Source organism: Mus caroli, unplaced genomic scaffold (genome assembly GCF_978045245.1).
Source record: "Mus caroli unplaced genomic scaffold, Mus_caroli_1 scaffold_9, whole genome shotgun sequence".
Classification (NCBI taxonomy): domain Eukaryota; kingdom Metazoa; phylum Chordata; class Mammalia; order Rodentia; family Muridae; genus Mus; species Mus caroli.
Window position 1 is genome coordinate 26,233,678 of NW_028227264.1, and position 23,546 is coordinate 26,257,223.

The window sequence follows — 23,546 nt, forward strand, 5'->3', positions numbered from 1 at the left end:
TCCTTTAAACTTCAGCAAAAATTTTAATGTGTAAAGATAAAAGGTGGTTTCTATATGTCCTCAGAGTATCAGATTTCTAAAACCAGCTGACAACAGCTTCTTTTGTAACCAAGTTTAATGTAAAAGTACAATGAGTATGCAAAGCTTGAACCCAGATGCAGAGAGGCAACAAACTGATATAGTGCCATATTTAAGGTAAGACACCGTGCCTGCATTCTGGCCATGTCCAATGCCACAGGCCACTCTGTTTCATCACAATTTTGCCACTGCTGTGGATGCACAAGAACCAGCAACTTGCCAACCTCATTACTTTGGGTAGTGTCAGTTCAGACAAACATACCCCACCCCCATTTGTTTCTACTTCAGTGTCAGAAGGAAATGCAGCCGCAGGGAGAACAAAAAGAGCTTTACCCACTGTCTCCTGCCTATTCTCAAGTTCTTCCGCTGCTTGAGCTGTTTGCCCTGGGCTTGGCTTTCCTGTGACCTCCCTGCACCAGGTAGAAACTGAAGACCAGCTACTGCAGACAAGTAGCTCCCCACCTTAGGGCTGTTCTACCCCGATTGGCTCCCCTTTCACATTCTGCCTGTGTGGGAAATTATGAGCAAAGACAGAACGGTAGACAATTGACATCTAGAAACCACAAGGTCTTGTAAAAGATCAGGTCTATATACCACCGAAGACACAACAATGGCTTTATCTCTGGAAGAATTTGTCTACTCCCTTGACCTGAGGACCCTCCCCAGGGTCCTAGAAATCCAGTCAGGCATCTACTTTGAAGGTAAGTTATTTTTGTAATTCTTTAATTTGATAGAATGTTCTTATAAAGTCTCTTGGAAATTTGTGGGAGAGGTTTTAATAAGAAATACGTGGAGGGCTGTATGTATAGTTCAGTGATTCGATACTTAGTTCAAACATATACACACCCAGCAAACAAAGTGCGAGTTGTCTGAAGGAAAGTTGAAAACACACACACACACACACACACACACACACACACACACACACACACACACACACACAGCAGCTGGTGAAGAAAGAAGAAACTAAGACTTTAAGAAAGGTGGGGAAGTGGACCTTTGTGAATTGCCATTTGCCATTTTTTTCTCTTGCTAAGCATTCGACAGGTCTGCACAAAGGATGTTCTGTCTCTGCCCTACTCTTTGAAATGAATTGCCATTGGGTAAAAAAGTTTAATGTTGCTGACAATTGTTTTTAGACTATTAAAAACAGCAAAAACAAAACAAAAACCCGAACACTACCAAACTTGTTTTGCGTTTTGTTTCACCCAAAATGATTGCACCTATCAAGGGCACAGTCTTACAATGAATGATGCCAAGTTCGGACTTCTAAACTTGCCTTGTGCTTGTGATCCTCTCTTCCTGTAGTGACCTTCTACAAACTCCTTAAATAGTGGGAACTTTTATTTAAAGGTAAAGAAATTAGTGCCTATTAACTGTAGAATATCTTTTAAGATTTGTGTTGAAAAGGTAAATTTCAATGAGGATTGTTGAATACTAAGCTGCTGAATTTTGGTGTAATTTACTGTAGTGTATAAAATCCCCTATTATGAATGATACTAACATTTTAAAGTTAGTTTGGCCTGGATGGTGGTGGTACAGCTCTTTGATCCCAGCACTCAGGAGGCAGAGGCAGGTGGATTTCTATGAGTTCAAGCCAGCCTGGTCAACAGAGCAAGTTCCAGGACAGCCAGTGCTACAGAAAGGAGCCCTGTCTCTAAACAAAACAAAACAAAACAAACCTTTAAAGTTTGGTTACATATAAGGTTCTCAAAATATTTCCTACTTGGATATCAATTTTTTGCTTACCAAAAGGGGAGAATTAAAGCCAATCAAAAAAAAAAAAAAACTGGGTCTAGTCAAATTACTAGGTAGAATGGTTGGCATGTGAGCTTTCCCACTCACAGGCTGTCCCATGGTTAGATTTCCAATTTTTGGACTTTTCACTGTAGTGGAACTGCACAAATCATCCAGTTCTTTTTTTCCATTTAAAGTACAATAGTCAATAAGTCATATGGAATATTAAACACTTGGTAACATAAAATGGGCATCTTGTCAAATGGTTTCACTCACTGTGACTAGTACGTGGTCTGCACACAATGAGGGTAGAGTAGATTGAGCTGTGATTGTGGGGTGTTAGATGTATCGTATATATTTGAGAGTTTGGATGTTTTCAGTTCCCAGTGGGCTTTCGAGATGTAACCCTATCACAAATTAGAGAATATTTATTCAGTCTTACCTTACCAAAACAAAACAGATTGACACATGCTACCTATATATTTACACACCCATAAGAGGTAATGGGTTGGCAGTACTTGCTCTCAGATTATTATGAGGTTTTATGTAAGTTTTTGTGAATTGATTGTTTAGGATTGTTTTATCTTGTCTTCCTCAGATCATGTAGGGACTTATGCTTTTAAGTCAGCTATCAGTTGCTTTTTGTCTTATGGTTTACGCTTTTAGGGCTTTATGGAAGACATCTTTCTAAACATCTAGGAAGAGTTTTGATAACAGCTTCACAGTTTCAAATTTTATATTTGGAATTTAGTTTATTTTCAGGATGCATTGCTATGCCATGGTGTATGGGGACCCGACTTTACATTTCTGTGCATCTTTAGCTGATTTTCCAGTATCATTTTGTTGCTTCCAAATCAGATGCAACATTTGTCTTTGAAATGCCTCTTCTGTTTTGTTAGTTGATTTTTAAAATTATTTTTGGCCAATCGTATACATTGTATAAATGGGCAGCTATGAAATTAGCATTAATATATGTTCAATGTACATCTCATTCCATGGATTTTTATTCCATGTTTCAAAGTTAACTTAGTTTTTTACAGGTTTTTTTAAAGTACATGTAGAAGAATATCAATTGATTCTTTAAGAAATCTAATGAAGAACTTTATTGGATAGTATTGATTTTATATATTAACTTGAAGAAATGTTGATCTCATATTTTATTATGGAAACCTATTCATATCATTGTCTTTATTCTTTATGACTTTACTACTATGCTACCACTTAGTTAAAATAAATTTCCACACCTTAAATACATCCAAGTAACCATCATTCAAGAAATAGAAAACTGTAAGTGTTCTATACGACTCATCTTATACACTTTTCAATTGTTATCTACTCCCTTCCCCAACATAACCAATACTCTTTAACTTCTGTTCCCTCATAAGCTTTATATAAATGGAAAATTATAGGATGTACTCTTTTAGTTGGCATACATGTAGTGAAAAGGTCATCTGTACTATTCTATACACTTTATGTATTTCTAGTATATAATTTTTCTTTTTTTCTTCTTTCCAATCCTAGTATTGGGGATTGAAACTAAGGCCTTTGTGCATGCTAGGCAGGTGCTCCACCATTAAGTAATAGTCCCAACACTCTTATCACTTCTCATTTTGATACAGGGTCTCACTTAGCTCCATAGGGTGGCTTTGGATTCACTCTGTAGCCCAGGCATGTCTTCAGTTTGCAATTCTCCTGCTTCAGCAAACAGGGAGTCCAGGTTTATAGATACAGACCACGAGTTCCACTTATGTACAGTAATATAACATTGGATCGATATACCAAACCTTACTTACCCACTCTACTGCTGATGCGCATCTGGAGTAAAGTCACTGCTAGTCTTTTATCATGAAATTCTTATTATTCATACATGTTCATAACAATAGAAGTAAAATTGTGATGTTGAATGGTATGGATATCGTGCTTGGTGGGTAGTGAAAGAGAAGTTCCCTTCATTCATTCTACATTTCCAGCATGAGTCTCTTTAGAACTCCTGCTAACGTGAAGACATTTCCTGTGATGTCGTCTTGATTTAAGTCTTTCCAGTAGGAACACTGTGGAGAGATCAGGTGTTAGTTCACATCTGCCTTTTGTCTACTGACATAGAGGACATTTTCATTTCTATTCTGCGATATTTGCAGATTCTCTTTAGGACATGCTTCCTAGGTATGGCTCATTTATATTAGGCTTTATACATTTTTATTAATGACTTGGTGACATGCCAATCTGATTTCTGTTCTGAGTATCTTCTTCCACTGTTTAGCTTAACCTTTCACTTTCTCAGGAGTACCTTTTGATCAGGTGGAGTTTTCAATTTTACTGTTAGTTACTCAGTTTACAATTACATTTCTATTATATTTTGCTAAGGACATTTTCATTTACTACGAATTGTGGAACAATTATACATTAGCTTCAAGAATTTAATTATTTACTATTTTCTTCATATGTATTCTCCGCATGGAAATGATTGTATTATATATGATTTGAAAGGAGGGCTAAGCTCTATATCATTTTTTAGAGAGCTAATTAGTACAGTGACATTGAGAGAGAGACAGAGACAGACAGCGAGAGGCAGACAGAGAGAGAGAGAGAGAGAGAGAGAGAGAGAGAGAGAGAGTGTTTCTATGTAGCCCTTGTTGTCCAGGTATTCACTATGTGCAAGCTGATTTTGAACTCATGGAAATCCCCTTTCCCTAGGCTCTTAAGTGGTAATATTGGGCCATACCACATCTGGCTGGAAAACTCTTGTGCATAATGTTGTACTGGGTCCCCTAGTAATAAATACTGTGCATCAGACCAGGGTCTTTTCCAGTGACTTGTCTGCTTCTCCAGGACTGATCTTTTCACAGTTTCCCTGTCTGGATGCACGTGGACCTGCAGCATTATAGAACATTCAACTTATATGCTATATAAGGATATGCTGCGGGACTGTGCTTCTCAAACTTGATTGCACATTGGAAACATCTGACATGTTTTTAAGATGATCCTCATCTGGATGTGTCTCTACAAGTAAAGATTTAATTATGTGAGAGGGAAGGTATCACCAGCAGGTCTTAGACATCTCCCTGTTGACTCTAATGTGCAGTCAAACTGAAAACAAATAATGTGGAATAAAGTTTCCAATGTGTTTTTATACTTCAAGTTGGGCTCTTCAAATTTTCAAATATATTTTAGTATTAATTGTCAACCTCCACACAAGTCCTCTCTGAATTCTGATCAGCAGTGACATTTTAGGGAGAATTAACATCGTGTAAATTAAATCTTCCAATCTATGAGCTGGGTATGCCTCTCAAGTCTTTTTTCTTTTTGGGCAGTACTGTTGGTGCTTTTATTGTTGATCTTTTCATTGTTTCCACATTTACTCTGAGTATTTTTTTCACATCATTATATTAATAAATGATATTTAAGCAACTGTGGGGGCCCATGCCTATAATTACAGCACTGGGGAAACTGAGGCTAAAGTTTGGAGGCCAGCCTGGGATAAATAGTTTCAGGCTAGCCTAAGATATGGAGTGGTGATCTATCTTAAAAAGAAAAAAAAAGAGCCAAACAAACAAACAAATAAAACAAGAAATTCTTCCATGTTTTTGTTTGTTGTGTTTGCTGAATTTTAAGATATTTAGGTTATTCTTGATATTTTAGACACATCAAATTTGGCCAGGTCTGATTTCTCCTTTCTGGGACTGTATTTTCTTCTCTCCGTTGGAACACTGGTTAGCATTTCTAGCTTGAAATTGAGCAGGGTTAGCAGTAAAGTTTAAGGTGTCACATTTATAGCCACAGAAAGCATCTGAAACACACCATTTCACCAATAAAGGTAATTTTTTCCAGCAGAGATTTCTAAAACACAATACTTTAAATTATGTTCCCAATTATTTAGTAAAAGCATCTGACCCAGGAAAATTGTTTATTTTTTATTAAAATCAAAAGTAAAATACAAACAGTGGGCTAAAGAGATGGCTTAGTGATTCAGGTAGCATAGTGTTCTTTAGAGAACCCAACGTTGGTTCCAATACCATGTCAAGTGGTTCATCACTGAAGCAAGTCCAGCTCCAGAGGGTCTGATCCCATCTCTGTGGGCAGCTGCCTTCACATGTACATACCTACCCATAGGCAAACATACATTTGTATAATTAAAGCTAATGAAATAAATCTTTGAAAAGAATCAAAATATAGAGCAATTTCTAGCTCAGGAAATGTTGGTAGAGAGTGATTGTGTATCTGTGATGGTTTGTATATCCTTGGACCAGGGAGTGGCACCATCTGAAGGTGTGGCCTTGTTGGAATAGGTGTGACCTGGTTGGAATGGGTGTGTCACTGTGGGTGTGGGTATAAGATCCTCACCCTAGTTGCCTGGAAGTCAGTCTTCCACTAGCAGCCTTTGGATAAAGACATAGAACTCTCAGCTCCTCCTGCGCCATGCCTGCCTGGATACTGCCATGCTCCCACCTTGATGATAATGGACTGAACCTCTGAACCTGTAAGCCAGCCCCAATTAAATGGTATTTTATTTTATAAGACTTGCCTTGGTCATAGTGTCTGTTCACAGCAGTAAAACCCTAACTAATACAGAAGTTGGTACCAGAAGTGGGGTATTGCTGTGATAGGCCTGACCATGCTTTTATTTGAAAGAATGTGGATTTTGGGACTTTGGATTTGGAAAGCAGTGGAATGCTTTAAATGGGGCTTAATGGGTCATCCTAGTAGGAATATGGAAGACTTTGTTGCTGGGAGTAATTTGAACTGTGTTGACCTGGCCCAAGAGATTTCAAAGGAGAAGAATTTCAGAATGTGGCATAAAGACTGGTTTTGTAGTATTTTGGTGAAGAATGTGGCTACTTTTTGCCCTTGTCTGAAAAGTTTGCCTGAGGCTAAGGTGAAGAGACTTGGATTAATTGCATTGACAAAAGAAGTTTCAAAAAAGCCCAGCAGAGACTTTGTTCTCTGGTTAAGTCTTATGAAGAAAAGTTTGAACAAGTATAGCAAGCTTAGAAAGGAAAAATATAAAATATATGGTTTGAGTATTAAAGGAGTACCAGGAAGTGAAATGGAGCAAAATCTTGTGTTCTAGGAGATAAAGATTAAGGGAGTAGGACCTTGGGGCAAGATCCTACCCAGCTAAATTAGATCCAGGCATGGTGGTACACACCTTTAATCCCATGAGACAAGCATGCTGATCTGTACATTCAAGGTCAATCTACAGAGCAAGAACCAGGATAGCCAAGCTTAGGCAGTGAAGGATTTAGAAAACATAAAGCTAGTGATAATGTAATAATACAAGGGGATCATGTTCTAGTTCCTGTAAGCAGCAGAACTCGGCAGCTTCAGCCATGTGCCTCTGGCTCTAGAGTTAAGAATGGAAGGAACTACTGGGAAAATTGATGCTGGTTAGATGGAGCTAAGGAATTAGCGGTGATTAAGAAGAGACCAGCATCGTTGAGGTGAAATCTTCTGGAAATTGTTTTCTGGGAGCACAAAGAAGCTGTGTTCCAGAGATACCCAAGGTTGTACCTCATGCTGCGGCTGGACTTGGTAATGTGTAAGAGTCACTCAGGTGGTACTGCTTGTGAAGCAATGAAGGGATCATGGAGAGAAGCTGAGGCTTAGCACTGTGAGAGGCCAGGGAAGCCCATTGGAGAAGGTGAAGCCTCAGCTGTAGTTGATGGCCCAGGATTGAAGGGGTCATGCAAAGGATTTGAGGCTTGGCACCCTGAAGAGAGCCTATGAGAGGCTATTGGTGAAGCCTAGTTGGAGTGGAACACCCCAGTGTATTGGAGATGTCAGTACCATGGGATGATCACCAAAAACAGAGGCCGTAATGGAGTGGATCAACCTGAGCATAGAGTGCTACAGAGGACAGAGATGGAGAAGTGATGCCAGTCCTTAGGAGGAGTCCAAAAGATCAAGTGGAATCCCAGACACTGAAAGAAGAAGCTGTAACATTGAAATTGCCTTGGAGACTCAAAGATGTTAAAGATGCCAGAGCCATGGGATACATGCTGAGGAAAGCTGCTAACAGGGAGTGGAACCAGCCCAGGAGGAAGCAGTTTGTTGCAGTCAAAAAAGATGAAAAAGGAGTGGAGATCTGAAGACCACTTTGACATCAGCCATGGAGATGCAGAGTTTGGAGTTTGCCCGGCTGGTTTCCTGCCTTGCTTTGGGGATTACAGTTAATTAAGTTGAATGAATCTCAGAAGAGACCTTGAACTTTGGACTTTTAACATTGTTGCAACTGCTATAGACTATGAGGACTTTGAAAGTTGCACTAAATGCATTTTGCATTATGCTATGTTTAAGTATGGCCCCCATAGACTCATGTTTTTGAACAAGTCTATGGGGACCAGGGAGTGGAATGTGATGGTTTGTATATCCTTGGACCAGGGAGTGGCACCATCTGAAGGTGTGGCCTTGTTGGAATAGGTGTGACCTGGTTGGAATGGGTGTGTCACTGTGGGTGTGGGTATAAGATCCTCACCCTAGTTGCCTGGAAGTCAGTCTTCCACTAGCAGCCTTTGGATAAAGACATAGAACTCTCAGCTCCTCCTGCGCCATGCCTGCCTGGATACTGCCATGCTCCCACCTTGATGATAATGGACTGAACCTCTGAACCTGTAAGCCAGCCCCAATTAAATGGTATTTTATTTTATAAGACTTGCCTTGGTCATAGTGTCTGTTCACAGCAGTAAAACCCTAACTAATACAGTATCCTAGGCTGGTTTCTAGAAAATCCTCACAAGCGCATGTGTACTATTGTTGCTATAGGAACCAGATAACATTGCTCTTTTATGACATAAAATACTGTCAGCATATTGAAAAACTCTCATATGAATTCTTGTAGTGTGTAGTTTTGTTTTGTTTTGTTTTAATATCATTGGCTCACCTAAGTAGAGACTGGTGTCCTCTGAAGTTATCAAGTTGCTCTTGCCCTTAGCCATTTTTCAGTTTCTTCTTACCTTCTTTGTACAGAGCAGAGATACAATGAGAGTAGGAATCCATATCTTAGCTTAGTCACAAAGAAAGTCATCTCAAATTCCTTCATTGACTTCTAAGTGCTGGAATTTATTTTTCACTTAAGAAATTCCTATCTTTTCCTTGTTTGGTAGGTATTTACATGTAAATAAGTTGGTTGTGAAGTTAATGGTATTTATCATTAAGTTAATAACATGGTTTTCTTTCTCAAATCTGTTTATTTGACTTACTTTTAACTATAACACACACACACACACACACACACACTCACACACACACACTTTATTCCAACTGGCTTTAAATATTCATCAGGGAACCACTTGAATAACTTGGGTGAGAGCTCATTATATATGTAAGGATATGTGTCAGGGATGTTGGCATGTCTCACTGCTTCCATAGGACAAGCATTAGGGTGAAGAACCTTTCCAAAGGGTACCATGATTATGTAGGACAGAGTTGCTCATTGAAAGTAGCACACTGAGGATGCACTCAAGAAACATCTCTTATTAAGAGCTGATATCAGTCAACAGCCTCCCCATGGCTATCGCTAACAGCTTCGGTAACCTGGTTCTTGGGCACCTTCCTTAGTGGCTAGGGTGCTCCAGGAACAAAGCTAGTAGTCAGAATTCCAGAACCCTGTATACAGGCCCACAAGATGGCCTCCATTGACTCAGTTCACCAGAGTCGATCTCAGCACCACTCTGTCCACTGTGCTAACAAGGCTGGCTGTATACTTTTCATAGTCAAGATTTTCATATTCAACCATAATTAAAGTAACCAGTAGACTTATTTATTTTAGATCAAGATAACTTTATCTTTCTCTAATTTCTAAGGTAATGAATCTTCTAAAAGAGGAGTTTTAACATCTTGCAAATTTGGTAGACCTTACCTGTAAGACTCCAATGTGAAATTATTTGGAAGGAAAACAGTTTGATTTCATTAATATTCTCTAGTTTTTGTTGTTGTTGTTTGCTTCATTGATTTCTGACCCAGTTTTCATGACTTTCTTGGGATCTCTCTGTCACTATGTATTCAACTATAGTCATTTAATAGCATTACTTCCATCTTGACAAACATATTTAATACTAAAATGTTTATCTGTATGCTTTTGCCATGTGTCTTTTTCAGACATGACCTTGCCCTGTAAGATACACTGTCTCTTTTTTCAGTTCCTTTTTGTTGATTGAGAAAGAGCCAGGTTGACCTCACACTGGATCCTCTTTGCCTTAGTCTCTAGGCTGTTCTGCCAGGATTGCAAGCTGGGATTACCACTTTAGCTTTCATTATTTCACAATTCTAATGATACTTTATTTACTTTTAAATTCAGTGTCTATTTGTTCATTATTCCTGTAGGACTTAATTTAGCTGTTCTTTTGCTTTTAATGGGTTTTATTCCATTTCATTGGAGAACAAGGTATTATGGCTTTTTCTTTTAATTGTCTGCTCTTCACTATACATTACGGTATGAAGCATATCCTACTTTAAGGCTACAAAGAAGCTAAAATTGAAAACAACAGACATGAGATGATATGAGGTTCTGTGGTACCAGACTGAATTCTTTTTACCTAAAAACAACCACAGTAGCAAGAACCATGCTAGAATATTCTAGCATACAACTTGTGACTCATGTTTGGAAGGTACTCTTGTCCTAATAATGTGAAACAAGGCTGTAGGCCATGAACTCCGGCCTCTGAGTCCTGGGTAAGTTCAACATGAACAATGATCCTGTCCCTCAGCCTGTTGAGTTTGCCCTGTCCTCAGTTGTGAAAATGAGGATTCACCTCACTCTAAAGGATGGGATAGAGATGAGGTGAACATATTCAGCCAGATGAGTAGCCCACAGAAATCCTCTTGTGAATCATAACTGCGATTACCACTACATAAATAGTGATCCGTGATATGAAAACCTTATCAACCATTTCTAAACAAAACAAAACAAAATAAAACAAAACAAAACCCAGATAATTTGAATCTTAATGATTCATACACAATACAGGTGGAACACAGGGGAAAAAAAGTAACAATTAAGACATTAATTTAAAAAATCCCTAAAAAGCCTCACAAAATATTAAACTAGGAACTTAAAAAAGTACCGTTCTAGGGTGCAGTAAAGAAGGCTCAGGGGGAAGAAGCCCAGGCTGTGCTGCTCTTATGCAGGACCCAGGTTGGATTCTCAATCACCTGGCAGCTCCACTCTCTGTACATTTAGTTAAAGGAGGTCCAACTTCCCCAGGCACAAGGTACATGCATGGTACATACACAGAAATGTATGCAGGACATCCATACAAATAAAAGAAAAATAAATACATCTTAAATAATTTAAATGAAAACAAAAAAATCTGTAAAACAACATCGATAACAAAGACCCAGATCATGATAAACAGCAAACAAAAGGATATATCCAGGGTAAATGCAGTAGACAGGATGTACACGTGCTGACATTCTAAGTCTTGTCAACATAAAGTAAATATAAAATACAAAAATTAACAAAAATGTAGAACAATTCATATACCAGATAAGTGATTTTTACATTTGCTTATTTATTATTTGTTGTGTGTTATGAATATGCACTACTAACAAAGTGGTTATTAAACAATAAGTCTTTGCTTACCTTTATAAAGGTGAAAGTTATAAAAATGATTCATAAAACTCCATGTAGGAAGCCAGTTTGTGGTATACTCCTGTAATTCCAAACTCAGGAGCCAAGAACAGGAAGCAGGAAGATATTAATTAAGTTGGAGACTAGCCTGGGCTGCATACCTTGTATCAAAAAACAAAAGCAAAATGAAAATCAGTTACATGTACGGATGCAGGAGCAGAACCAAGGGGAGCCACGTGATGGGTAAACTTCACTGGGATTCTATGTAGCCATTAGGTAATTCAATTAGCATGTAAAATATGCACAAATGCCAGATCCTCAGAAATTAACTTCAAAATAAAATTACAAAGAATAAAAAGTGGATATCTGCATGAGAAGGTTTGTTGGAACAAGTCTTTCAGACAAATACTAAGCTTACATCATCATAGAGTACCTTGTATAATTTTAAAAATCCATTATCAAGAATTATTGCCCAAGAGGCCAACATTACACTTAGGAACAAAATGCAAAGCTCCCTCCTTTTGGAAAAATTACACATTTAAATGCATGCTAATAGAGTCAGTGCATCAGAAGGAGAGTTATACTAGGGTGATCAGGATTCACCCCTTGATTTTCTTCCCACATACAAGCAAATCTTTACATCCCTACTTCCAAAATGGAGGCTGTAACCACTCATTTCCCTTAAACCTAAATCAAGGCCCCAAGGTTTCTCCCCTGGGTCCTGACAGCTTTGAGGAAACAAAATTTGAACAGGGGTCTGAATACACGGAGGAAATGTGCCCTGCAAATATCTGGGGAATTCACACTCTTGTTGAGGACAGAGCAAGTACAAACCTGCGAAGAGCTTGCTTCGTGTGGTTAAGAAGCTGGGGCAGGGATGAGAAGTGTGAGATTCAGACAAAGCCATTGAGGGGAGAGATTTAGAAGACAATTCTGGTCAAAGCATGGAAGACAATTGTGATTGACAACATAGCACAAGGTGGTGGGGCTGATGTAAGATGAGGTGGTCAGGAAAGACCTTTGGGGGAGCTCAGATGATGGGGAAATTGAGAGATCTGGAAAGAACAGATAGGGAAAAATCATTTGGACTTTAAAAGACTAAAAAAAATTTATTAGATATTTTCTTCATTTACAATTCAAATGCTATCCCAAAAGTCCCCTATACCCTCCCCCTGCCTTGCTCCCCTACCCACTCACTCCCACTTCTTGGGCCCTGGCATTCCCCTGTACTGGGGCATATAAAGTTTGCAAGACCAGGGGCCTCTCTTCCCAATTATGGCCGACTAGGCCATCTTCTGCTACATATGCAGCTAGAGACACGAGCTCTGGGGGTTCTGGTTAGTTCATATTGTTGTTCCACCTATAGGGTTGCAGACAGGAGGAAAAAATCCTTGTACTTGGAACGTATAGAAAGTAAAGTACAGAATTTAACACCAAAGATTGCATTGTAGGCGATGGGTAAGGGATCCATCCAAGACCCTTTTGCAAAGATTACTGTCTACCATCACAGAGGGCAGTGGGCCCTGGTTTAGGCTGAAAAAGGCAAGGACTTCTGACTGAGCCACCAACCAGACAGCATACACAGGCTGGTTCGAAGCCCAGACTCATAGATAGCAGAGGAGTGCCTGGTCTGGCCTCAGAGAGACTTGAGGACCCAGGGAAGGGGGAAGCCTGACCAGGGGTGGTGTGTGTGTGTTTGGGGGGGGCACCCTCTTAGAGGAAAGGGGAGGAAAAATGGGATGAGGAATGGTGGGAAGGAGGAATCGAAAGGGGGGCAACGGATGGAATGTTAAAAAAAAATGGCAAGGCAGTCCAAGGCATGTTTTTAACTGCAGGGCTTTAGGGAGTACGAAGCAAAGAAAGGACTGAAGGATGCATACGGGGCTTTGATGGAAGCTATTGAATGAAAAACTGAGTCTTGGACAGAGTAGTGGCTCAGGGATCTGAGGGAGAAGAGACAAATACATTCGTGTTTAATCTAAATAAAGGCTAATTTATCTAAGTATAAATCTCGGAAGCATTACTGAAAAGCCAATTTTGTGAGGTAACACAATCACAAAGGAACTCACACAATATGTACTCACTGATAAGTGGATATTAGCCCAAAACTTAGGATACTCAAGATATAAGATACAATTTGCTAAACGCATGAAACTCAAGAAGAATGAAGACCAAAGTGTGGACACTGTGCCCCTCCTTAGAATTAGGAACAAAACACCCATGGAAGGATTTACAGAGACAAAGTTTGGAGCTGTGACGATAGGATGGACCATCTAGAGACTTCCATATCCAGGGATCCACCCCATAATCATCTTCCAAACGCTGACACCATTGCATACACTAGCAAGATTTTGCTGAAAGGACCCAGATATAGCTGTCTCTTGTGAGACTATGCCGGGGCCTAGCAAACACAGAAGTGGATGCTCACAGTCAGCTATTGGATGGATCACAGGGCTTCCAATGGAGGAGCTAGAGAAAGTACCCAAGGAGCTAAAGGAATCTGCAACCCTATAGTTGGAACAACATTATGAACTAATCTGTACCCCGGAGCTCTTGACTCTAGCTGCTTATGTATCAAAAGATGGTCTAGTTGGTCATCACTGGAAAGAGAGGTCCATTGGACTTGCAAACTTTATATGCCCCAGTACAGGGGAACGCCAGGGCCAAAAAAATGGGAATGGGTGGGTAGGGAAGTGGGGGGGAGGGTATGGGGGACTTTTGGGATAGCATTGGAAATGTAATTGAGGAAAATACGTAATAAAAATATTAAAAATTTAAAAAAAAAAGAGAAAGCTTCATCATGACTAAAGTGATCTATCTATGATTCAACTTATCAGGGTTTATTTGACCAAAGATCTTATCTTTGAAAAAATGATGCATACTTCATACACATATTATTCTATTGATATTTATGTTCATTCTAGAGCATATGGTAAAAAATTATAAATGGGTAATGATAAAGTAATCATGATTAAAATTACTCAAACTTTTAATACAGATTATTCATCTATTTTTATTTTATAAAACTATGATTTTGTTATAAAATTAATTGTGGATATTCTTGTGAAAAGATAGAAACTAAAAATAATTGAAAATAAATATTTTCATTACTTAATATGCTCACTTAAATGTTCTGTAATGTGATTCTGATGATTGTATTTTAAAGAGATCTCAGAAAAGCCCAATATGCACATATGTAATAGATGCACAAAGCAGGTTTGTAATTTATTCTTGTGGACATAATATCACATGTGCAAAAATATTCATAATTCTAGTCTTAGTCACGTCAGAAGAGGAATAACGGTACCCAACCGAGAAGCTTGGATTAGGAGTGGTCATTTCTTTATGTGATCCGCAATCTCCAGTTCTCAAATTTCTATGTAGATGTCTTGCAGAGCGTTTGTTACTATGTAACAAGTGGTTAGAGGATAACCAATTCTAAAGTTATCGTTACCATATACACATGAACTATTTGGGGTTCAAACCCTGGATAATTTTAACATGTGAAGGAGGATAAGTTGATCCCTGTAATCAAATCATCTTCAGTTATGTGAAAGATAGTTTATCGTCAAGAGACAGATAAGAGAAAAATTTAAAGGTCTCAATTTATTTAACTTTTGAATATGTGGAAGGAATGTCTTTTCTTGCCCTCTTGGTATAATATGACTTAGTTACATGGGTGGCTATATGAGCTGTAGGGAGTGTCATTTAGGAATATATGCTTTAATAACCAGTGCAGAATTTGCCATCTTCTATCCTTGTAGATTGTCAAAATGGAACCCCCAACAGCCTTAGCTACTAAGTAACTAAAACAAACAGAGACCCTGTCCCCATCCACCTCTGCTGGGTGTGGAGCACAGTAAGTTGTATGTCTTATTGCTGAAATTTCTACTATCTTGATGCGCTTTAGAAAATGTAACCTTCAACATAACCTAAACTTTCTCACAAAAATCCCAGCTGTTTGATTTTAGCACATGAAGATTTAGGAGCCAGGAGTTGTGCTGAAAGCCTCCTTGCTCAGAGAGGCCAAGAAAGCACCCAGCTGATCTTCCTACTCCACCAGCATCCTAGAAGGAAAAAGTTCTTTCTTCTCCTTCATATTGTCTTAAATACCTCCTAGCTTAAGATCTTTCCTTTCTGTTTACTTATGTTCACTCTCTGTCCACTGGTTGCCAGCTCTGGTTTTTTTGTTTGTTTGTTTGTTTGGTCGGTTTTTTGTTTTTTTTGGTTTTTTTTTTTTTTTTTTTTTTTTTGGTTTTTTGAGACAGGGTTTCTTTGTGTAGCCCTGGCTGTCCTGGAACTCACTTTGTAGACCAGGCTGGCCTCAAACTCAGAAATCTGCCTGCCTCTGCCTCCGGAGTGCTGGAGGGAAGTCCTTATCAATTACAAGTAATTAGACATTAGCATATCTGAATCATGTATTCTCAGAGACCTTATTGGAGTAGTACTGTTCATATTGTTCATATTCTCCCTTTGTTTATGAGAAGTGAGATCTCCATGTAGCACTCAGGAAACATTTTTCTGTGGCTTCTTGACTCTTTTTTTTTTTTTTTAAATGCCATCATGCTGGTTTTCTTGTAGTTATTAAAATTTTGACAAAAACACTGTGCATTTCAACCCTTCTAATTTTTAAGACTTAGTTTTCATTTTAGAAAATTATCTGCTTGTGGTTGCCATTTTGGTAACTGTGGAGGCATAAAACTATTCATAGCACTACAAGAAAAATTATTGTTTCTATTTTTTGTATTTTTGTATTATTTTTATGTATTATCTAATTTTCACAAAAGGGTAGATGAACTTTTAAAATGACAAACGTTGATAATGACCCCTCACCCCTGTGCTCTATCCAGAGTCTTATCTCTTTGCACTATGTTCAATTATTGCCTTAGTTTAAATCATCAGAATTTTATTCTAGGATTTTTCAAATTTCCACCCTGTTTGCCTTCCTGATTGCATCCTTGGAAGCCTAAAGTCTGTCTTCCATCCTAATTCCCGAGTCATGTGTCTGATATGTGTATTAGAATATGTCACTTCTCTGTAAACATCTTCCCATGGAGTTCCATTTTTTTTCTCTCAAAATAGAAACTTCTGTCAGTAATCAAGCCCCACATTGTTTCTCTGCCCCATTAGTTAAGTTTCTGGTCTGCTGATCTTTCCCCCAGCTATGCCTGTGTCTTTCCCACTGATACACAAATGTGTAGGCTAGTCTCATTAAAGCTTTCCTAGAATTCTCTTCATTTTTCTGTGAAGCTTCTGTAACACACACCAGTTTGACTAAACCGCTTGTCCGTAAGGGTTCCTAAACACACACTTTCCCACATCCTTTGTCTTCTGCATTCTGTTCTTGAGTTTTTACCAAAACATTTCCTACATGCATCCAGGCTTTTAATTTGGGGTCGAGGGGAGGGACTTTTTCATTAGATTTTTCTTGCAGCTTTATTGGGGTATAATTTGCATTCTATAGGACCCATGTTGGGGTATACAAGTCAGTGGTTTCTTGCAAGGACTACACATTTAAGTGACCACACCAACAAGCTAACTTGAGTGGTTTTCCCAGAAATCCCCACCAGTATTTCCAGTCTGAGACAAGCAAGGGAGGCTATGTCTGAATATTTGTCTTCCATAGACAGGTCATGTATAAACCATGCATGCGCTCCTCTATTGCCCGAGGCGTCTTTCACTTCACTATCATGCTTTTGTCATTCGTCCACAACGTAAAAAGTATCAGTATTTTGTTTCCTTTTGTTCCTAACAGTATTTATTGTTTGGAATGAAATGTGTTTCCCTTATTTAAGAACCTCAGATTGTTTTACATTTGGCGATATTTTGGGTAATGTTCCACTAGTTATGCATGAAGAACTATTTTTACTTTATCTTCCCCAAAGCTTTATGCCATTTATTATATCTCCTTGTAGTTTTAATCTGAATTTCTTAATGAGGATAATGATGGTCCCTTCATGGTGTGCTGATTAGCAATGTATTTTTTCTTCTTCTTCAGTAAAATTTCCCTTCATATAATTTGTCAATCTTCTTACTGAATGTTTTTTGTTATTGAATTATATGATTTTTTACATATACTAATTTGCAAAAGTTTTCAAATATGAAAACATGTAGATATCATCTCTTTATGATCTACCTATTCATTTCTGTCTTCCCTTGAAGAAAAAGCTTTTAACTTTTAATAAAGTTCACCTTATAAAAAACTTTTTCTCTTTTATGGCTCATGCTGGAGATACTAAAAAGAATGAGCAAAATTTAGTTTAAAATGTGAAGAATTTTTCTCCAGACAATTTAGATAGCATAAGACATTTATTTTCAGTCTTGATAAAGGATAAAAATGTTGAGGAAACAACACACACATTTTCAGAAGTCAAAGCATAATTTGGTCTAACTAAATCCATTAATATAAAGTGCAATGTGTTTCTTACAGCAATTGTTAAATGTTAAGAAAATGGTTTTTTACTCTTGGGATTAAAAATAAGCTTACATAGCATGTTTTGAATATTATACCTATTATAATATTTGTTGTTTATGCAAAAATATGTTGAAATCATGGAAATTATTTCTTCAAATTGTGTCTCTTCATTTATTTCTTTATTTCTTCTCCTACAAAACACATGAAGTGCTTTTGGTCCTAAAGCATCCATATGCTGGAAAAAAAAGGAAACAGGTGCTTTTTAAAACAAGTTTTTTAGTGAAGTGTAAAAGTATGCTTTAGGATAAAATAATTCTCAGAGTCCTTGTGAGACATTGAGAGTCAGAGTGTACTCAAGAGCTGTGGTGACAGTGGTTCTGAATTTGCAGCCTGAAGATGACTAGGCAAGACTCAAACTTTTAGAAGGAATGACTGCTGTTTATTAGAAAGATATTCAAGTTTAACATTTCAAATGTGGTCTAGATAATAAGAGCACTTGATCATATTTAATGGCTTTTTAATTATACAAAAGATGTTGAGTATCTGTGTGGGCTCACTAAGGTCTTAATGATGGGGCACTGATCTTTTCCCCATAAGAAAGAGATACCAGACATCCCCGTGCTTTCTTTCTGTTCTTGTTTCTGTCTCTGTCTGTTTACATATATGCATTAGGGAACAAGCACATAAAAGTGGTGTGAGAAGGCAGCAGTAAGTAAGCTGGGAAGAATCTGAATTAGTCACTAATGTATTGTGGACGTCTAATTCAACAGCCATGAGGAAGCAAGTACCTGTTAACTTCAGTGCTTGTCATAGCTATTTCACTGTAGGAAAGCTAGCTTTTTTGATTACAAACTTTTTTGAAAACTACAAGAAAAAAAAGTCAAGAATGCCTGGAATGTTTAAGACAAACATCCATTCTGGTTGAGTTATACTGAGTGGATTTGAAAGAGATGAACATCTGGGTGCTAAGAGCAGCATTGAAACTGGAGTTTGTGGTCAGTTTTGAATCTGCGGGGTTTGAATCTTGAGGTCTTGGTAGGATGTCAGCCAGTAAAGATGTTAATAGTCTTTTTTTTAAACTAGCTGCACAGGTAGTTGATGGAGGATACAGTTCAATGAGTTGGAAGCCTTTCAACAGAGGATACAAAAAAACCCCAGGGAGCCAGAAATGTATTTCAGAAGCACAAGAAAGGTCAGCGATCACAGGCCTGGTGTGTTACACTCTGTATCATATGAGTTGCAAAGAACATCAACATGGGAGATGCTAGTAGGAGAAGGGATTATAAAACAAAAAGCAAATGGAAACCCAAACCAAACCAGACAAATAAAACCAAGCATCATAGGTGACAAGCAGCAGATAGTTCAGCACATTATGAATGGAAAGAAGCAATGTAAGACTGTGCACAGTGTGAGGGACACACACTTGGTTTTAGCAAGTGGCTTATTGCAAAGATATTATTTATTTAACAGTTGTTGATTTCCAGGTCCTTCACTTTTAGTGTCTATGACTATAGATTGCCTGACTTTCAAGCACATTATGCACCCCAGAATTTTAGCAGAACACATATGCATGGGAAAAAACTCTATCTTAGACTTTAAGTAAGAGCCCTTAATATAACTTTACAAATATAAGTTCACATAGAAAAATATGAAAAAATATAGAAATATATAGTGAAGTGTATATAGTGAAGTGAAGAAATATATAGGGAAGTATATTAAATAATACTTTTTATATGAATATAGTGAAGTATGTTAGTGAATACTTTACATATGATTTTCTACATACAACTTTAACACCAATTGTATGTAGGCACTCATATATAGATTCTTCTTTAATTTAGTTCATTCTTATATTTTTAGTTATTTAATCCCTGGAAATGATTTGTGAGATAATAATTATTATTGATATGATTGCCATTGTTCAAAGTCAATTATCTGCTAATATATATCCAGGGATTAAACTTAGAGTAAAGTTATTCTTGTTCTGCCCCCTAAAGAGTTTCAGTGAGGAATCTTTGCATGATTGGCATAACATGGAGTCAGCAGTGTCTTCAGGACATTTCATAACACACTAACAGCAGTTTGCCTGTTCAGGTTTGGTGGACAAGTAATGCATATGACATATAAGAAGAGGCTTTTTAATATGTTATTACTCATTTTGTTACAATATGAGGACTTCGAGGTGGGAGAGTTCACTCTAGAACTGGTTGAATAAGTAGATTGAATAATGACTTTTAGTAAATTATTTTATATATGGATAGACATTTTATGGATTTAATACGTGTATTAGAGTTAAGGTGGTAAAATTCTGACTATATTAGCACCCACATACATTTTACTTTATATATAACCAAATTTAATATTTTTCTACCTAAATTTAATCAACCAGGGCTATGGCAGTGAAATTAGAGAAAAATTGAAAATTATAGAATGATATTCCAGTTACATCTACTTACACTTCACAAATTATATAGATTTATGCCCAAAGTTTTTTTTTTCTTTTTACTATGCATTTCAACATTGATATTGGTTTATAGCAAATGAAAAGGAAGGAAATTATACAGCATTTAACGGCACATGGCCTTGTCAACTAAAAAAATCAAGCTCAAGAAGATCAGAAAACTCATATTTTTCTATATGATCTTATACTTGTAAAGACTTATTCAGGGCTCTTATTTAAATCTTAACATAGAGGTTTTTATCCATGTGTATGCGTTCTGATAAAATTCTGGGATATGTAATTGTGCTTGAGAGTCAGGCAATCTCTAGTCACAAGACACAAAAAAGAAAGGACTTAGAAATCAATAATTATTAAATAAATATTATTTTTTCCGTGGGACTGGTATATAGTTGATAACACATGACTATGAGATAGAATTTGCCCACTTTAAATGTTTAATTCAGTTTTAAAACATACTGGGATTTTATGTATATGACAATGTAGAAAGTTCTACTTTGTAATACATTTTTGAAAAACATAATTTTTTTTTATCTCAGTAATGTTTGATTTTTTTTCCTTTACAAACTTTGGAACAATTTTTGTTTTCCATTTGCTAATACTAGAGACTTTATACTTTTGTGCAATATGAAGCTATACTTTAATATGATTATAAATACATTTAAAATAAGAACAAAAGCACATGAAGCTTAAAAGTCGTGTGTGTGTGTGTGTGTGTGTGTGTGTGTGTGTGTGTGTGTGCTTGAGAAGAATACATTTCTTCCTAAAGTTTATCTTAAACAGGTCTTATAATTTAGGAAAAAGCTCTAAAGCAGGTGCATTACAAACAAGCAGAAAAGCTTGGGGAGAAATAATTTCAGGTTTTTTTCATTCCAGGAGCTATAAAAGAAAATTACTGCCAGTACTTTTAATGTTGTTTACTTACGTGGAGATGTGCCAAATGTAGATGTTATTTACATCTATGGTGGGGGTAGTCGCACTTGAAAATTTCTCACTTATATGTTGTTAAATATCAACCTTGAATGTGAAATAAAATGCAGCCAAATGGAGTGCTGACAACTGATTTCTCAAGCAGCCACATGTATGCACTTAAGTTATGTGCATCCTTCATCTTATGGGTATAAGGGAACAGTGAGGAACAAGATAAATACAATTTCATTTTTATTAGCTGCTGCATTTGCAAAAGCCATAAAATGCATGACTTCGTTAGCTCTGAGAACTGAGCAATGTTTTTTTGCTGGTACAAGTTCCTGGCCAATTATATGCCATTGAATAAAATTATGAAAGGACATATGAAGAGTCTTCTCTCAAAAACAGTAGCCATGCTCCTGAGTGTGTTGACACTGGCTGAATCTGTCTGGTCTGCTAAATCATGAGCAAGTCAGTGTGTGAGTGAGAAAGCATTCACATGCCCGAAGGTCAAAATTTCACATGTTAACCCAATCTAATTTGGTGTAGTTCCAAAACATATTTAAGTTTAAAAGCTGAGATTTTATTCAAAGCTATGTAATATAGTACAGCTTTCCCAAGATAATTATCACTATTTGACAATATCCTCTCTTCGGTAATTTTTAAAGAAAAATAATCAATTATAAATTTTCTTAGTTCAATTATCTCCTAACCCATGTAATTAGAATTTCTCATTCTTAGAAAAGATAGTTAGGAAGAATATTTTTCTTCAGGCTCAAAGTGTTGATTATAGTGACACAGCGTTTCAGTCATTTAGGAAGGAGCATCTGCCCAGGAATGATGTATAGGTTTTAATCACAGTGCGTAACAACAACAAAACACTGTTAACATCAGGAAATGTTTAAGGCATATTCAAATAGGCTTTTTTCCAAAAACTTTTGAAATGAAGTTGTATTAGTTTTGAAGTCATTACAAGACCATTTTTATTTTTAAAATGAATAACACGAGTGTCTAAACCTTTAATTTTCTTAAGAACACTTAAAGAACAATTTGTCTGTTATGTTTTCTTTTCTTTATTGTGAATGAGCCTTCCTTTAGAATAATAATGATCCTAAATCACTCAAAGTAACTTTCTGATTTTAAGAGACAACATGAGACTTATCCAGGTCAAGTAAGTTATGTTATCTTTCAATTTTTACCATTAGTGCCGATTGTGTGTGTGTGTGTGCCTGCATGCTGTGAATCTGTTCTCTCCTTCTATCTTAGTGTGGATTCAAGGAATAAAAGACAGGTTTACTGGAACTATATGGCAAGTGCCTTTACCGAATGAGCTACCACATTAGTTACTACATTTATTTTCTATTAACAAAGAGAATGATAAAACCCTTATTATATACACAACTGCTTTCAGAATGAGAGGGGTCTCACACTGCCATGTGCTATTAAAAAAACAAACAAACAAGAAGGAAACATCATGATCAGGCAAGAGTGGTGAAAATATCAAGGGATGCTTTATGATAATACATGATCAATGCTATATGATAATGTATAATCCAATTCCTTGATTGATACTGTTTCTGTCATTTATTAATTTGACCACCTGAATTTTCATATTATATACCTCATAGAACTTTTTTCTGTACAGAAATAATATTTTGAAAAGGAAAAAATTTTCTTTTAATACCTATTTAGCAAGTCAAAATTTTCCTTTTAGAATAATGTTTAGCAAGTTAAAATTTTAATATATGCTTTAAAGTTAAATGGGTGTTTTACTCCACTGAACATAGACGAATGGAATTTTTGCTATTTAGAACATTCCATTCATTCTAGGAAGAAGCTATTCACTGATAAGTTATAATTAAAAAGGATAAGTAAGATATATTTTGAAATACCAGATGAAAAAAATATATAATTTCAAACTTTACAGAGAACATAACTTTTTGTTCCAAAGTGCCAAGAATTGATTTGCTCTTTCACTGATATTGAAATCTTGGTAGATATTGATAACCCTCAGTCCTTGGAAGTAGATGGCTTACTGTTGGTCACTTATGTCATAAGTGTACTGGCCTAGTTCAATTCAGAAAGGACTTATATCAAACTTTACAAGTACAAAATAATTTATTTCTAATTTTTGCAATCAGAATAAGAACAGTTTTGTAGCCCTTGGGTCAGCTTGATGCTATGCACGTGTAGTCTTTGGAAGCTCTCTGACAGTACCATGCATGAGCAATTCTTAAGATCTCTGCAATTGTATTTACCCTGGATTTCAGTACTACTGTGGTTAGACAACAAAATTGCTTTGACTCAAAATTGCTTTGGAGAGACACGTACAGGGCATATGATGGTTAGTTTTAATAGTTAAAGACCTAAATTTGCCTGGGAGA

The 23,546-nt window shown here is 36.9% G+C and overlaps 1 protein-coding gene across 1 annotated transcript in view; it reads left to right on the plus strand.

Annotated features, from left to right (window-relative positions):
- The first annotated feature begins 462 nt into the window (after window positions 1–462).
- Window positions 463–23,546, plus strand: part of Themis (thymocyte selection associated) — a 224,716-nt gene continuing 201,632 nt past the window's right edge. The window contains exon 1 of the mRNA XM_021174738.2: window positions 463–779. Within this exon, the coding sequence (XP_021030397.1) occupies window positions 689–779 (91 nt within the window). The 5' untranslated portion in view covers window positions 463–688. The remainder of the gene's footprint in view (window positions 780–23,546) is intronic.